The sequence below is a fragment of the Xenopus laevis genome, chromosome 5L, assembly GCF_017654675.1.
Source record: "Xenopus laevis strain J_2021 chromosome 5L, Xenopus_laevis_v10.1, whole genome shotgun sequence".
Classification (NCBI taxonomy): Eukaryota; Metazoa; Chordata; class Amphibia; order Anura; family Pipidae; genus Xenopus; species Xenopus laevis.
Genome location: NC_054379.1, coordinates 17,410,515 through 17,423,719, shown reverse-complemented (window position 1 = coordinate 17,423,719; position 13,205 = coordinate 17,410,515). Strand labels below are relative to the sequence as shown.

Below are 13,205 nucleotides of genomic sequence, written 5' to 3'. Positions count from 1 at the left end.
GTGGGGTTATGTGACCATATAAAGACACAAAACTGCAGGCTGAGTTATACAGGGAACTCTGAGTATAACTCATGTATTATTAGGGATAATGTACCCCCTACTGTAAATGATAAGGCTATTAGAAGTCACTGAGGGGTTCTGTGACCATATAAAGGCACAAGGCTGCAGGCTGAGTTATACAGGGAACTCTGAGTATCACTCATGTATTATAAGGGATAATGTACCCCCTACTGTAAATGATAAGGATATTAGAAGTCACTGTGTGGTTCTGTGAACATATCTAGGTATCACTCATGTATTATAAAAGATAAATCCATTGTTTAAACATAACTTTAAACTGATTGGAATATTTAAATATATATTAGAGTGGTGTAAATAATTATATTTTCTTTCATTAAGAAAAACATTGTTATTTGTGGAGTCACCTTTAAATATTTCAGCATTTTTTTGCCCTTAATATTCCTCTTATCTCTTTTTCTGTTTTCGGGTCATTAACATTTTTTTTTATCCTGATATACTTTAAAACTGTTTTGTGTTTTATAAGCATCATCATAATTACCCCTTATGCTGTACTCGTCAGCAGAACTCAAGTCAGGGTTGCACAACTGCAGCAAGTGGCCAGCAAGCTACACAGTTTTTAATTTTGCTCTGTTCTTTTTTGCTCTTTATTATTCCCAAGACTTGCAGCCTGGAGTGTTCTTAACATCAGCACAGGTGTGAATTTTATGAAAAGTTTTGAAAACACAGCTGAATGTTATTTAAACCAGTCTGAGGTCTTACGTCAATTTTGTTGCATTAATATCCTGTAGAGACTCTAGCCCCTTCGGCTTACTACTAATCTACCTTAATAACAGGTCTAGGGAATACACCAAGCATCAGGTAAGATAACAAAATTATCGAACTTTTAAAGGAACAGTAGCATCAAAAAAGGAAAGTGTTTTAAAGTAATACAAATATAATGCTGTGTTGCCCTGCACTGGTAAAGCTGCTGTGTTTGCTTCAGAAACACTACTATTGTTTATATAAATAAGCTGCTGTGTAGCAATGGGGGCAGCCATTAAAGGAGAAAAGGCTCAGGTTACACATCAGATAGCACATAAGCTCTGTAGAACATAGTGGTGTTATCTGTTATACACTATTTAATCTGTGCCATATAGACTTTTTTTAATTTCCGCCATTGCTACACAGCAGCTTGTTTATATGAACTGTAGTAGTGTTTCTGAAGCAAACACATCAGTTTTACCAGTGCAAGGCAACAGTACATGGTATTTTCATTACTTTAAACACTTTAAGAACAATTCAGCCGGAACAGCACCCAAGATATGTCATAGGCTGTACAGAGAAATATCTATACAAATGCGACTGATGGACTCCACCAGAACTTTTATACACCTTGCCCACTGTGTATCTTTCCATGTAATAAGCCCAAATACTTTAAAGGCAATATGAACCCTACCTTACAGATCTGTGAAGCACTCACAGTCCAGTACAAGTCTGAATGAATAGCTGTGGCTGCAGTAACCACATGGAGATCATAGGGATCATATCGTGCCTTTGCATTTTTCCAGCATCTTGGTAGGCAGTAAACAAATTCTCCTGTCTCCTTGCGAGGAACTGCGTCCTGAAATAGAATAAAATAATTGATACATTCTGTATGATAAGAAGTAAAAATGACCAAAGTATATAAATACTGCAGGTAAGCAGTTTATAATAAGGTAGGTCAGTAGGATCACCGTGATAGACTCTTCACAGAACTAATCCCCTCAATGCGATTGGTAAGCCAATAGATTTCCAGGCTAGAGAACTTCATAAATCACTCACTAAAGGGGTTTGGAAGACTGGTCACATTTTGGGGCAGATTTATTAAGGTTCGAGTTGTGTTTTCCACAAAAAGTTTGAGTTGTTTTTTCCAGTGAAAATTTATTTATTTTTTTTTGGGTTAAAAAAACGTGAATTTTTCTAGTTTTTTGAAAAAAAAAACTCAAACAATTATACCCCGACCCTGGAAATAGCTCACATCTGAACCTATACCATCTAAAACCTGTCGAGGTCATGCAATAGTCAATGGCAGAGGTCCCTTGAACCATTGGAAGATGTTAAAGGAATAGTTCAGTGTGAAAGTGAAAACTGTGTAAATGGATAGGCTGTGCAAAATAAAAAATGTTTCTAATATAGTTAGTTAGCCAAAAATGTAATGTATAAAGGCTGGAGTGAACAGATGTCTAATAAAACAGCCAGAATCCAACTTCCTGCTTTTCAGCTCTATAACTCTGAGTTAGTCAGCGACTTGAAGGGGGGCCACATGGTACATTTCTGTTCAGTGAGTTTGTAATTGACCCTCAGCATTCAGCTCAGATTCAAAAGCAACAGATATGACCCATGTGGCCCCCCCCTCAAGTCTCTGATTGGTTACTGCCTGGTAACCAGGGTAACCAGTCAGTGTAAACCAAGAGAGCTGAAAAGTAGTGTTCTGACTGACTTGTTATACATCAAATCACTCCAGCCTTTATACATTACATTTTTGCCAAACTAACTATATTAGAAACATTTTTTATTTTGCACAGCCTATCTATTTACCCAGTTTTTATTTTTACACTGAACAATTCCTTTAATAGCCTTCATGATGTTTGAGTTTTTTTCGATGGGTTGTGCTCGAAAACTTGATGAAGCCAAACAATTTGAGGGGGTTTTTTTCCAAAAAACTCAATCAATTCGAGTTTTCAGCTTGTTAAAGGACCAGTAATTTGTTAATATACTACTAAAAAACCACCAACACATATTAAAATTTAAAATCGCAATGCTTTTACGATCCATCGTGCAGGGCTCGATTTCACCTCCCTGGCTATCTCCTATAAGGAAGGCAGGGGGGAGAAATCAAGTGCCGCACAATGGATCACCCAATCCATGTGTATTGAGTTGTGAGTTCATTCGACCTTTGATAAATAACCTTTCACTGCATATAATGTTATTGTATTAAAAGTGTCCTTTCTGACATGCAAGAAGAAGGGACAGTGACACAGGTCGGTCAGGGCAGGGTCTTTTTCATTCAGTATCATTACAGGTGAATGGTGATAGACAGCAATGGTATGTGACCACCATTGTTAAAGGGGTTGTTCACCTTTAAGTTAACCTTTAGTATGCTTTGGAATGGCCAATTCTAAGCAACTTTTCAATTGGCCTTCATTTTTTTCTTTTTTTATAGTTTTTGTACTATTTGCCTTCTTCTTCTGACTCTTTCCGGCTTTGAAATGGGGGTCACTGACCCCATCTAAAGATAAATGCTCTGCAAGGCTATAAATGTAGAGCTGCTGAATAAAAAAGCTAAATAATGCCAAAACCGCAAATAATAAAAAATGCAAACCAATTATAAATTGTCTTAGAATATCACTCACAGCATCATACTAAATGTTAATTTGATGGTGAACAACTCCTTTAAAACACTCCATGTGCAATTAGCCTACAGGAAAAGATAGATACCAATTCCCATTATAGGAATAAATTAAGATATCCCGAACGATAAAAGTTCTTAATTTTATCTAGAACATGCTGTTACTGTTTAATGTCGATGATAGGTATTCCAGAGGTAACATCCACATCTCAATGTATGACTGTTTGAACTATATTTTAGATGTTGAGTGTATCCACCAAACTACTAAACAAATCTGTAACTAAATATTTTGCTCAAATGCTCTGTAATAGTAACTCAACCGCATTAAGGCTTATGTTTAGTTTTTTGTTTGATGTGTTATAAAACAATAAAAATTTTACCTATAAAAAAAAGATATCACTATGAAATACCTGTAGCTGACTGGAATACTTCTCAGCCATACTCCATTTTGTTTTGAAAATAGTCTTGGATAATTCTGTTTTCCAGCCCAGTTTTTCTCTCAGCTTAATAATGTAGGCAACTGCACTGTCCTCTGGCAAAGAACAGAAATGATTAAAGGTAATTAGTGTTATTATTACTGTGCCTCCCATTACAAATACATTACTCAAAATATTTCTGGGTTTTTCGTTCAAGCACTCCTTTAAGGACAGCACATTTCTGTATTAGCTATTAATGTATACTGTAGCAAATATCTCACCATAACTGTCTTTCAAGTTCAGCATTCAGAAAAGCCAACAGACATTCTAGCCATATCTCACCTTAAAGTGGACCTGTCACCCAGACATAAAAATCTGTATAATAAAAGTCATTTTCCAATTAAACATAAAATCCAAATTGTTTTTTTATTAAAGCATTCATAGCTGTTGTAAACTCATAAACTCAGCTGTCAATCAAATATTACTTGCCCCTCCTCTATGGCTTAGGCCAGTGTAACCAGTGCATGGGGATGGACATCAGGTCCCCTATTCTGGTGCACAAACAAGATTCTGAGATGATACAAGGTTTGTCTTAATAACAGTTTCCACAAAATGGCTCCTGCCTGCTTGCTATAATTATGAATTCCCAGACTGATGGAAACAAGATTAAAATAATTCATACAGTGTAATTAAAGTTAATTTTGCTTGACTAACATGATAAAATAGGATTTGGAATCATTTTTTTGGGTGACGGGTCCCCTTTAACATGTCTTTTAACTACACCCTGCAACCACTGCTTCAAGCCCCCTATCAATAAATAAGCTACACCCTCTTGTTGTACTGTCTAAAAGAAACAATGTGGCAGCTGCCACACATTTGGACAAATACAAATATAAAGGGAAGTGATGAGCTTTGCATACATTAAGATATAAAGGTATGGGACCTCTTATCCAGAATGCTCGGGACCTGGGACTTTCCAGATAACGGATCTTTCTGTTATTAGGATCTTCCTACCTTACGTCTACTAGAAAATCATGTAAACATTAAATAAACCCAATAGGCTGGTTTTGCTTCCAATAAGGATTAATTATATCTTAGTTGGGATCAAGTACAAGCTACTGTTTTATTATTATAGAGTAAAAGGAAATAGTTTTTTAAAAATTGGATTATTTGGATAAAATGGAGCCTTTGGGAGACGGCCTTTACGTAATTCAGAGTTTTTTGGATAACGGGTTTCCAGATAGCGAATCCCCTACCTGTAGCCTCATACAGAAAACAATGACAGCCACTTCAATGCATACATACTTATATATATATATAGAGAATGAATTCTATGTCTACACAAAATGGGAAAGCTACTGATTAAGAAAAACTTACATAACACATTATAAAAACTAATTGAAATGTTGCTTAGAATAGGTATAAAATGTAATCTTTAACTTAACTTTCAGTGCACAGTTGAATAACTATTTTGTTATGTTACATATTGTTGTTTTTTTAAATACACTCACTTGGGTATAATGGGGTATAATGACAGTTCTGTTAGGGACATGTTCTTGGCAACTGATAAGAAAAATACAGTTATTAAGCATTATCCTAGTGCTTACCTTTAATGTTTTCATTGTCAGGGTGTGAAGAGAGCATAGGAAATTCTCCTTCCTTGCTTTCCATTCCTTCACAATAGAAACAAAGCTTTTCTGATTTTGTTTCTGATGAAACACTGCCAGACAATTCTTTTCTATGTTTTCTGCACAAAATGGTTAAGATAAAAGTTAAGAAAGGTTACCGACACTTGTCTTGTTTCAGTAGAATTCAAAAAGGTATTATTATGTTAACATTATGGGACAGATTTATCAAGGGTCGAATTTTGAATTCATGGGAGTTTTTTAAAACTCTCATAAACTCCCATGGACTCGAAATTCAATCAATCGAAATGTATTTAAAAAATTGAATAGGGTGAATAGGATCGACCTGAAAACTCTAATAGAATTTGAAACAATTTAGATTTGAAATTTAAAAAAACTTGATTCGAGTTTTTTCTCCGGAAAAACCCCAAATGTTATGAAGGCAGCAAACAACTCCAAATTAATTCCAGGACGTCTCTCATTGACTAAAACAGCAATTCTGGAGGTTTTAAGTGGCGAATAGTCAAATTCGAGTTCTTAAAGGGCCAGAGTATGATAAATCTCGAAATCGAATTTTAACAATTCCCTAGTCGAATTTGACAGTTTTGGCCATATAAAAATCTTGAAAATTAAAATTTTTCATTTCAACCCTTGATAAATCTGCCCATATAAATATGTATCAGTATTTATAGATTTCAATATACAGTAGAACCTCTATTCTACATTTTCAAGGGGACCAGGAAAAAACAGTGTAAAATGCAGGAAAATGTAAAATCAGAAAAATGTCCAAACCCTAACAACCATGCATTGATCTGATTAAGAGAATGGACTATCAATAGGACAGGGCCTGAATAGAAACATGAGAAATAAAAAGTAGCAGTAACAATAACAATAAATCTGTAGTCACCCCCCCCCCCCCGTTTCAAAGCTGAAAAGAGTCAGAAAAAAAGGCAAATAACTCAAAAACGATGTGACCAATTGCAAGGTTGCCAGGAACTGGATATTCTATAACATATGAAAAGTTACTTCAAAGGTGAACCACCCCTTTAAGTTGCACTTTGTACGTTGCATAAGTAAAGGAGCTCTAATATGTTGACGTACATCAGCCAATAGTCCAAATATTTGACTATAGGCCACTATTTCTTGTAGCTTTATAAGCAGAGCCTAGAAGCATGGTAACATCAGCTCTCAGAATACACAGGAGTCTGTAATACTCTTTCACTTACATGAAGGATTCTTTACCCTCCTCTCGGAGTCTTTGTATGCCTTTTCTCTTAATATCTCCTCTATAGATGGAGGTACAGATAGGCAACGTGCGCTTCTCCATGCTTAATGAAGGTGGTTTTGGAATAAACATCTGTACAGGGAAAAGCATCAACGTCTGTCATTGTTAGATAAAGAGGTCCGTGTCATTAAAAACATTGAAAAGTTATTTTGTAACAAATACTGTTGGGACATATGATGAAGAGAAGAAGGTTTACTGAAACTTTTCCTTGTGTGGTCACTTTCTGCAGTACAGGGTGTGTGCCTTCCGTTAGCCAGTGTGAAGCCCCCATTGCAAATATATAAACAGTTTTTTTAAAGGGATACTGTCATGGGAATTTTTTTTTGTTTTCAAAACGCATCAGTTAATAGTGCTGGGCAAGGGTGAAGCCCTAATTGCTAATGTATGAAGGGATACTGTCATGGGAAATTTTTTTTTCCAAAACGCATCAGTTAATAGTGCTGTTCCAGTAGAATTCTGCACTGAAACCAGTTGCACAAAAGAGCAAACAGATTTTTTTATATCCAATTTTGAAATCTGACATTGGGCTAGACATATTTTCAGTTTCCCAGCTGCCCCCAGTCATGCTTTGACAAACTTTAGTCACTCTTTACTACTGTACTGCAAGTTGGAGTGATATTACACCCTCCCTTCCCCCCCCCAGCAGCCTAACAACAGAACAATGGGAAGGTAACCAGATGGCAGCTCCCTAACACAAGATAAAAGCTGCCTGGTAGATCTAAGAAGAACACTCAATAGTAAAATCCAGGTCCCACTGCGACTCATTAAGTTACATTGAGTAGGAGAAACAACAGCCTGCCAGAAAGCAGTTCCATCCTAAAGTGTTGGCTCTTTCTGAAAGCACATGACCAGGCAAAATGACCTGAGATGCACCTACACACCAATATTACAACTAAAAACAAAATACACTTGCTTAAGTAGGAGAAACAACAGCCTGCCAGAAAGCAATGGAAGGCTCTTTCTGAAAGCACATGACCAGGCAAAATGGCCTGAGATGCACCTACACACCAATATTACAATTTTAAAAAAATACACTTGATGGTTCAAGAATGAAATTTTATATTGTAGAGTGAATTATATGCAGTGTAAACAGTGTAGAAATAAAAATTACATCATAAAAATCATGACATCCCTTAAATTCTGCTTCTTCTCTTGGAGTATACAGAACATTTTTTTTAAATTCTGCCTCCTATAGTGTTGGTAAGTGTGGTTGATGGAGTGCCCCAACCCAAAAAAAACCCTAAAAACATAGCACAGTCACCTGAAGGCAGAGCTTTTATACACAAATCTCAGTTTTCAGATCTGTTAGCCCCCCTGATATGTCTTGATAACCTGGTGCCATGTTGCATACAGACCATGATATGCAGCTAGGCCTGTCTAAGATGGGCAGCTAGGGCATGTATTAAAGGAGAACTAAAGCTTAACTAAAGAGGTAGCTAGAAATGTTCATTATGTTTTGTGATTCTGTAGCATCAGCTTATATTACAGACAAACCTCATTTTCTGCTTGATAATTAGTGACAACCCCTAAGCTTAGCTTCTCATCAGCTGCTCAGAGCCCACTGAGCACTTTCCAAGATGGTGACCCCCTGTGACAAGTTTGAAGCCCTGGATCATTGCTGCTATTGAGAAGCTGAAACTTTAGGCTGATGCATTGGGGTAATTATATAAAATGACATTTTTAACCATATTTGTTTTACTTCTCCTTTAAAGAAGTAATGGACCATCTTGGCTTGTCAGTCTCCCCCCTCTAACAATCCCAACTATTTTGGAGACTTAGAGCAACAGCCCAAAACAAATGATGAAAGGCTACAGATGTATGCCCATATCATTAAGCACAAAAATACACATCAAACATCACACTTGGAAAAGTGACAAATGAGAAAGCCATTTCAAAGTCACCCAACTTGTGGCACATCGCCCCACTTAATGACCGGAAATGTACTCTGCTAGATGAGCCGGCCCGAGCATCATCGCAATTAATTCACTCATTAACGTCTATGGCTTTTTAAATAGACAATTACAATATTAATTAGATGCTAAATTTGTTTTCTGTTTTCTGAACTATATCATGCAATTAAAAATATGATCTAGCTGAGTGAAATCTACAACATAAAACACAAATGTTTTTATTTAGTCTACAGTGACATCTCTTGAAAGCAACAACTAGGTGTTTGCATTATGCCTTTCTCTTGATACATAATCTAGTGTTCGGCTACACCAAAAACAACATGAGAGATGTAGGCAGTATTTTTGTGCTGCATCCAACCTCTCTACCCATAGAACATGGTCTGGTCTTCAAGAACATTTGGAGCAACTAGGGTAGTACACAGTGTCGGACTGGCCAACCAGGATACCAGGAAAACTCCCGGTGGGCTAGGGTGTTAGTGGGCCCTCATGCTGCTAAACTTTTGGCCTATTTCATGGTCATTCCCTATTTATATGAGAACAAAGAGGCTAAATAGGTGGAATAATAGATTATTGTATGTAAGAAAAGAGACTAGGAGAACTGAGGTTGAGTGAGGAGAGGAAGAATAATAGTAATGAGGGTGGGCCCCTGGTCTAAGGCTTTTTGGTGGGCCCCTGGTGTCCCAGTCCGACACTGGTAGTACAGAATGATATCTCTGCTCTAGAGTGCTATACCATACCTATATCATGTCTCTCTCTTAATGATGCATTGACTAGTGTTGAGGAACACTCAGTGACAATTAAAGAGGCTGGTATTTGTGCTCTAGAGTGCTGCATCTGGTTTCTCTCATATGATAGACGGTCTATTGCTGAGAAAGAGACTGGTACCTCTGTTCTAGGGTGCTGCATCCTACCGCTCTACCAATAATACAAGGTCTGTGTAAGACGCGCCAGGAGATTCCCTCGGCGCCTTACCTCCCTGCGCGTCTCTCCCCGAATGATGGCGCATGTCCGTATTCTTCAACAAAGTGACGCTGGCGTCCAACGCTGAGCATATTAACACCTGCGTCGAGTCGCAGGTGTCATGTTGTCATCAGGATGCGCCCATTTGGAAGTTTTGGCGCCAAAGACTCTGTCCCCTATTTTGCTGATGCCCAAGCTGGTTTCACTTTTCTGTTCCTGCCTAAGTGTCTGATCGTATTTGACATTCCTGGTTTTGACTTCTGCTCATTTACTGATTTCGACTTCTGCCGACTGCCTAGAACTCTTCGCCTGACCCTGACTACATTTTCTCTTCACCTCGCTTTTGGCTATGTACTTCCTGTTGGCTTCCACAGCAGAAAGCCCAGGCCCCAAAAGGGCATCGGTGAACACCTGTGCATCCCAAGGAACTGTTCACTTCTCAAGGTTCCAGACAATGTGGTTGTTACAGTCTGGTTTTCAGGAACATCTGGAGGAACTAGGGTAGTACAGACTGATATCTCTGCTCTCGAGTGCTATATCATGTCTCTCTCTCAATTATGCATTGTCTAGTGTTGAGGAACATAAGCGATAATTAAAGAGGCTGGTATTTGTGCTCTAGAGTGTCGCATCTGGTTTTCTCATATGATAGATGGTTTAGTGCTGAGAAAGGGGTTAAGAAGCAACAACTAGAGATGAAGTTGATGAACAGACTGGTACCTCTTTTCTAGAGTGCTGCCTCCTACTTGCCTCCTGTGATACATGGTCTAGTGTTCAGGAATATAATTTGCATTTTCAAGTATTGTGATGATTAAAATTAACCTTACAATCAATCTGTTTCCCAAACAGTCCTTATCATCCCAAATCATCCCACTTGAAGATGGCTTACCGGAGTGCTGGTCTCTTGGTGCAAAGTGACATCTAGTTTATGCATCTTGCTCATTTGCGAAACCATCTGGAACACATCTGACGTCTCTCCCTTACGATGCAGTCGAGAGAGCAGATCTGAGTTTGTTAATGGTTTCTGCTCACTCGTGTACATTATGCACTTCTGTTTCTGGGGAAGCAATTGACAATTATGCAAAACTGTAAACTGGTTAATTGATCATACTGTCTGATTTTCATTTCATTCTGTCTTTTTTTGATTCATGATGGGCAGAGTTAATCTAAGGATACTCAAAGGCATGCTGTCAGTCTGTTCAATGCTTCCAGTACATTTTTGCTCTGGTTTCAAGGTCTGGCTTACACTGTACTTCAGATTAAAGGGAAATAAATTCTAGTTACTATTTGCAAATGAAGATGCTTTTTACATTTTAGCTGTTGATTCAAATGTAATACAAAACTCATGGCAAGCAACTTGGTGCTGTTGGGACAAGCAGCACTTGACACATAATGCAACTTATTGTTTTGTAATTTCCATGGCTCCATGGGCACAGGCCAAGGAACTATGAAAAAAATGCCTCCCTAACTTTCAATTCAAAGTATCTGAAAGCGTGCAGTGCAGGATTGTGCAAATTTTTGTTGTTAAAAAAAATGCAGCACTGAGTGTAATAAGTGTTACTATTTACAGTAGGGGTACATTATCCCTTATAATACATGAGTGATACTCAGAGTTCCCTGTATAACTCAGCCTGCAGACTTGTGCCTTTATATGGTCACAGAACAATCCCTCAGTGACTTCTAATATCCTTATCATTTACAGTAGGGGGTACATTATCCCTTATGATACATGAGTGATACTCAGAGTTCCCTGTATAACTCAGCCTGCAGCCTTGTGCCTTTATATGGTCACAGAACAACCCCTCAGTGACTTCTAATATCCTTATAATTTACAGAAGGGGGTACATTATTCCTTATAATACATGAGTGATGCTAAGAGTTCCCTGTATAACTCAGCCTGCAGTCTTGTGCCTTTATATGGTCACATAACCCCCAGTGACTTCTAATATCCTTATAAATTACAGTAGGGGGTACATTATCCCTTATAATACATGAGTGATACTCAGAGTTCCCTGTATAACTCAGCCTGCAGCCTTGTGCCTTTATATGGTCACAGAACCCCTCCGTGACTTCTAATATCCTTATAATTTACAGAAGGGGGTACATTATTCCTTATAATACATGAGTGATGCTAAGAGTTCCCTGTATAACTCAGCCTGCAGTCTTGTGCCTTTATATGGTCACATAACCCCCAGTGACTTCTAATATCCTTATAAATTACAGTAGGGGGTACATTATCCCTTATAATACACGAGTGATACTCAGAGTTCCCTGTATAACTCAGCCTGCAGCCTTGTGCCTTTATATGGTCACAGAACCCCTCAGTGACTTCTAATATCCTTATCATTTACAGTAGGGGGTACATTATCCCTTATAATACATGAGTGATACTCAGAGTTCCCTGTATAACTCAGCCTTGTGCCTTTATATGGTCACAGAACAACCCCTCAGTGACTTCTAATATCCTTATCATTTACACTAGGGGGTACATTATCCCTTATAATACATGTGTGATACTCAGAGTTCCCTGTATAACTCAGCCTGCAGCCTTGTGTCTTTATATGGTCTCAGAACCCCTCAGTATCTGAGGTCCATTAAGCTGTTACTGTACAACTCCCAGCACCCAGAGGAAGTCTTTGTCTTTTAGTGGGATTCTGAGAGTTGATTAATATTGTTGATTTCACTTGTACCAGGGATTGTTTCTGAGGCTTGGTGTGGGGGTGTTAATTTCTCTATGTATATTTATTTATTTATACAGTAATATAATACCACATAATTCATACGAAACTTCGGTCTCTGTCGGAGCAATAAAACACAGTTCTTACCTATCGCGCTGCCCTCCCTGCTGTTTGTATTCCCTCACTCCCTGCAGCCACACAAGCTTTCTGCCGTCGCTATAGAAATGGGGGCCGGACTCCGGTAGACACGCCCCTTCCTTGTGAGGCGCCTGTTACTGTTGAGCTTAGTGCGCTGTATATTGGAGTTCTGTCAGTGTGGGGCGGGGTTAGAGCTCAGGTAGAGGTGCTTTCTTTGTCCCGCCTTTCCTAGTCCCACCACAGCAGACGGTGCAAGTGCGTGTGGGAGCAGTTATTTTTTTTGGTCCTTGTAAAACCTAATCACTCAGAATGGTCTTTACTTGGTTGGTCCAATGTTAAATCTGACAGATTTGTTATTAAAATGACAGTAGCCAATGACAGCGTTTGATGATAGTTTGTTAGCAGAGTTTCTCTGGGGCAAATTCACTAAGCACTGAACGCTAGCGTCAATTCGCTAGCGTTGGGCATTTTCGTTACTTCGCAAATTCACTTACGAACGCTGGCGTAGATTCGCTAGTGTTACTTCGCACCCTTACGCCTGGCGAATTTTCGCTACGGACGTAACTACGCAAATTCACTAACGCGCGCAGTGTACTGAACGCTACCTTTTACGCTAGACTTCCTTCTCCACCTCAGACCAGGCGAAGCGCAATAGAGTAGATAGGGATTGCTTCCAAAAAAGTTCAAATTTTTTCTAAGTCTAAGTTTTCTATATTATGGGTGATGGGCTGAAAAAGATTGAGAATTTTTTTGGTGCTCCCCTCCTTCCCCCCTACATTTCCTAACTCATGGCAACTTAACTATACAG

At 38.5% G+C, this 13,205-nt stretch overlaps 1 protein-coding gene across 1 annotated transcript in view; it reads right to left on the bottom strand.

The window, feature by feature from the left end:
* Positions 1-12,486, bottom strand: part of dnah14.L (dynein axonemal heavy chain 14 L homeolog) — a 157,065-nt gene extending 144,579 nt beyond the window's left edge. Inside the window, exons 1-6 of the mRNA XM_018262651.2 lie at positions 12,407-12,486; positions 10,471-10,638; positions 6,656-6,786; positions 5,412-5,551; positions 3,799-3,920; positions 1,457-1,621 (exon numbers count right to left, since the gene is read on the bottom strand). Of these exons, the coding sequence (XP_018118140.1) occupies positions 1,457-1,621; positions 3,799-3,920; positions 5,412-5,551; positions 6,656-6,786; positions 10,471-10,623 (711 nt within the window). The 5' untranslated portion in view covers positions 10,624-10,638; positions 12,407-12,486. The remainder of the gene's footprint in view (positions 1-1,456; positions 1,622-3,798; positions 3,921-5,411; positions 5,552-6,655; positions 6,787-10,470; positions 10,639-12,406) is intronic.
* Positions 12,487-13,205: the final 719 nt, after the last annotated feature.